Source organism: Trachymyrmex cornetzi, unplaced genomic scaffold (genome assembly GCF_001594075.2).
Source record: "Trachymyrmex cornetzi isolate Tcor2-1 unplaced genomic scaffold, Tcor1.1 scaffold521, whole genome shotgun sequence".
Classification (NCBI taxonomy): Eukaryota; Metazoa; Arthropoda; class Insecta; order Hymenoptera; family Formicidae; genus Trachymyrmex; species Trachymyrmex cornetzi.
In genome coordinates, this window is record NW_017299830.1 from 143,783 (window position 1) to 147,989 (window position 4,207).

General features: G+C 35.5%; 1 protein-coding gene across 2 annotated transcripts in view; it reads left to right on the forward strand.

Annotated features, from left to right (window-relative positions):
- The first annotated feature begins 23 nt into the window (after positions 1–23).
- The window catches only part of shg (DE-cadherin), a 177,055-nt gene continuing 172,871 nt past the window's right edge, over positions 24–4,207 (forward strand). For both annotated transcript variants that reach the window (XM_018514591.1, XM_018514592.1), the window contains exon 1: positions 24–590. In XM_018514591.1, coding sequence (XP_018370093.1) covers positions 482–590 — 109 coding nt within the window. In that variant the 5' untranslated portion in view covers positions 24–481. The remainder of the gene's footprint in view (positions 591–4,207) is intronic.

Genomic DNA, 4,207 nt, shown 5'->3' on the forward strand with positions numbered 1-4,207 from the left:
AAGAGAGTGAAGCGAGTGAGCGCGAGGCGAGCAGGTAGGGTGAAGCGAGCGCGTCGTGTCCGTGTCCTCGTAACGTTCAGTCGGGTAGGCGCGTTTGCACAGCGTCGTTCTCGTTCTCGGTCTTGGGTGATATCGCTGCCGTTGTCCTTCGCGGGACGTCTCGGCGACTCGACGACTCGACGACTCGACTCGTGGTACCGTTACGTTATTACAATTGTATACATGAGCGCGTGTGTGACGTGTGCCTAGTTCGTTTCATTCAATATCTGGATACACAGTCGGAACGTAAAATAAATAAAGGTGGGACACGATGAGAGAGGCGCATATGGAAATAGTGTATAGTGATCATTGAAACGTTGAAGTACGCGTACCGAAAAGGGGACGAAGCGTCGGCAAGAGCGGATACAAAGGAGTGGATAGACGCCGAGGACGCTGGACCGCCATTAGAAGTGTGTGGAGGTGGATTCGGGGACCGTTGACGATGCTGGGAAAATGCGTCGCGCGACGGTCCGGGGCGAGGCCCCGGCTAGGACTTCTCATCGCACTGCCTACGTCGCTTGCCTTGCTGTTGTTACTTTGCGGAACTCTCGGTGAGTAGATCATATCTTTCTCGAGGTTACGCGCGTTCTCTTTACGAAGACGTGTTGTCAGTGTATTCGAATCTGAAACTTACCGCGCATGCGCGAGTGTACCGGTGTGACCGCGGCGTAGTGGAGGGAGTTGACTCTCACAGCGGGGCCTCACCTCAAGAAGCTGCTCTGGAACCAGTGGGACCTAGCGAGCCACTATTGCCGTTACTGTCCTTCGATTAAAACTAGCGAGTTCTCTAAGAGTCTGGACATGAGAAAGCCACTTTTGATTCATCACGTTTTATAATAATTTTTGAGAAAGAAATAATAAATGTATTTTCTTCTCTCTCTCTCACTGACTTTGTTAAAAGTCCTATACTTATTGCTATTAGTTTCAAATGTTATTGTTATTAATCTCAAATCTTCATAATTTATTATTGTTAATCTTAAATGCTCTTTTAATGTTATGATTTAATTTGTAATACAATTAAATTATAATATTAATAGTTATGTAATAAAAAAATTTCAAGTAAGCGTCCGGACACAGGTGAGACATGTCCCGTCATTAGAACGTTTACCTTAGAGGGTCTTTAGTTGAAACGGACTACGCACTACGCTGCTGCCTTCTTACCGTTAGACCGACAAGTCCGAAGGAAAGACGCAGCAGGTATACTATAAGAAACTGGTGATGCCTGGGTGTTCACCTGTCCGTGAGAAAAGTATGGCGGACGCCATGAATGCCGATCGAGGCGTACTAACCATCGGCTTTCCTTGAGATTTCGAAATAATAGAAAAAATATAGTAAAATTCCAAGTATCCGACACATATATACGATACATGAAAATGAAAGAAACGCAAATTAAGAATGTGCGATACGTGTATCGATATATGGTATAGAATACGTATTGTTATGAGAAAAAAATGATTTTTTGCAAAAATATCGGCGTCTTTAAAGGTGATTTATAATTGATATTTTTGAAAGAATTATTTTTTTTCGTATAGCAGCACTCGTATCGCACATCTCGGATGCAACAGAAATCAGTTCCAAGTTTCTTTAATGGAGATTCAGTGACTGTTAAGCAACCACTGGAATGTTATTTTTTGCAATAACAGATTTACAATTACATATTAAATTATTTTTAAAAAGATAAATTTGTTTTAAATTGAATGGAGCGAGTGGCCGAAATTTTCACTATAGTTAAAAAACGTAATCGTGATCGAAGTTCCTTTTGTCATGGAATGTCGGATAACGGGGAAGGAGAGAGGAAGCACTTTCTCAGGGGATAATAATAATCGGAGCTTCACAGTAAAAAATATATTCAGCTGGCGTATTTTTCTCATTTCTCAAATTAATTATTTACCAAATAGATGTTTACATATGAATTAATTTTTTATATAAAGCAAGACACGAGCAAGATATAATAATACAGGTAGGAGATTGTTTTGAACTCATAAGCACCGTGTGCTTCTTGAGTAATACAAATTTAAAATTCAGAGTCTCGTATCTTATCGGTCTAGCTATCCGTGCAATTAATTTTTTCTTTGGCATTTAATTTATTCTCCAATTTGCCAGCTCTCTTATCGTAATTAATATTTGACTTATTTCTAACGTATTTAAGTTTTTTCATACGCGTAATTCAAAGAAATATAAATTAATGCCCGTTTCATTGTAGATTAATTTTAATCTCGGTTCAACTTGCTCTTCATCTTTTTTTAATTCTAAGAATCAAACCGAGATTAAAGTTAATCTACGCTGATGGAAATGCGAATAAATCAGAAAGTACATTTGCCATTCCTCGAAAGCTCAAATAATATTTGAAAATTTGACTCGACAGCTTTTTGTCTTGTTAGCTTGTTATTTAAGACTACTCAGAGAAACTCAGAGAAATTCCGTTACATCGAGCATCAATTATTGTGACTTATGTTTTCGAACGACCACGGATGGTCGATCGCAGAAGCTGCGAACTTCCGCATACGTTTAATATTATAGTTGTTTGTACTGGTTACGTAATCGCACACGGTGCAGAATTAACGTTTAACCCAGATATTTTCCCAACACGGTGCATAGATTTAAATTAGTTTCTAATAATAACAATAAATTTATTAAATAATTATTTATAATCCGCACATCAATTATTTATTTGTATAACTAACTCTGCAATTTTCTTATCTGACATGCGCGACTGGTGTTGTAAACAACGTACACGAGAATAAAAGAGTTAATAAAATTGCTAAAAAAAATCAAGTCGCTTTTTGACATGAGCTGGTTGAAAAGTTAAAAAAAAAAGATACAAGAGAGTCGCTCGTCAGACGATTTGCACTCAAAGAAGATGCACTCGAGCGAATAACGTTGTTTCAGTTGCACGTGACACTAGAAATGTAGGTTTGTGAAAAACTTTTCTGTCATGATTCCGAGGGTACGATCGATAAACGTCAGACGACAGTTACTAATTTTGGCCCCACAATTCGGATCGTTAATCTGTTTGTCTGGAGCACTTAAGAACCGAAAGAAAACTGAGTCATTATTCGTGTCGTTTTTCGATGAACCGTACATAAAGAAATCGTGAATGCTTGTTTATCGCTGATTGTAAATCTTTTGTGACAATTACGTAATTGTCGGACTTTCCAAGAACTATTTTTCATTCACTTTCAGTCACATACATAAGCTCATTTCAAAGGTAGTCCATATACTATCAAACAAACGGATTACTTTTTATTGACATTATTAATACTCTCTTGTTGCACATAATATATATTTCTTTTATAATTAAACAGTTGTTCCTTTAGTACAATTTAATGATGTAATATTTTCATTTAAATGTTATAGAAACATATAATTTCCTATATTTTCATATATAGTTTTTTAGTCTTTTGTTTATTAAGTACACTGAGACAAAATATAGTTATGAGTTATGACAACTATAAATTTGACAACTTTTGCAATTAAGTACCTGTAACTAGTTTTACAAAGTAATAACAACTAAAGTAATATTGAATACTAAAAAAAATATAGTTACAGTAACAATATTTAGGTACTATTAATTGGTAGTGAAATAGTGACTCAACTACATTGATAGTAGTTACTTGAACTTCATGCAAATAGATACAACATTGACAATTACATTTTTCTATAGTTTAGACAAAAACTTTTTTTTAATATAGCACTCTATATCACAGTAACTAATTAATCATTGTTGAGGTAATTTTAAGGAATACATTCATAACTTTTTCTCTAAAGTCGCTCAGCACGAGCAGTACGTGGTATTGTCACCAGAGGGACGTAGCGGAGTTCAGTTTCTCCTAAGAAGAAAATCACTCAGCTTATAATAATAAAAGGCACAGCATTGGAAGACAAAAATAAATGAAAAGTGTATACAAAAATTAGTAACTATGTATTAAACAGTTCCAATAAGAACGACAAATAAACTGAACTAAAAGAAAATATAGTAATATTAATCATTTGTAATTAATTAATATTAATATATATATATATATGATGTTGAGAGGCAGTATTTAACTACAAATTTATAGTTACTGATACGACTTTTTTCTTTGTGTATAGTTCAGTCTTACAATTGAAGTATTATACACCTACACATACACGCATATATATATATATATATATATATATACTACAT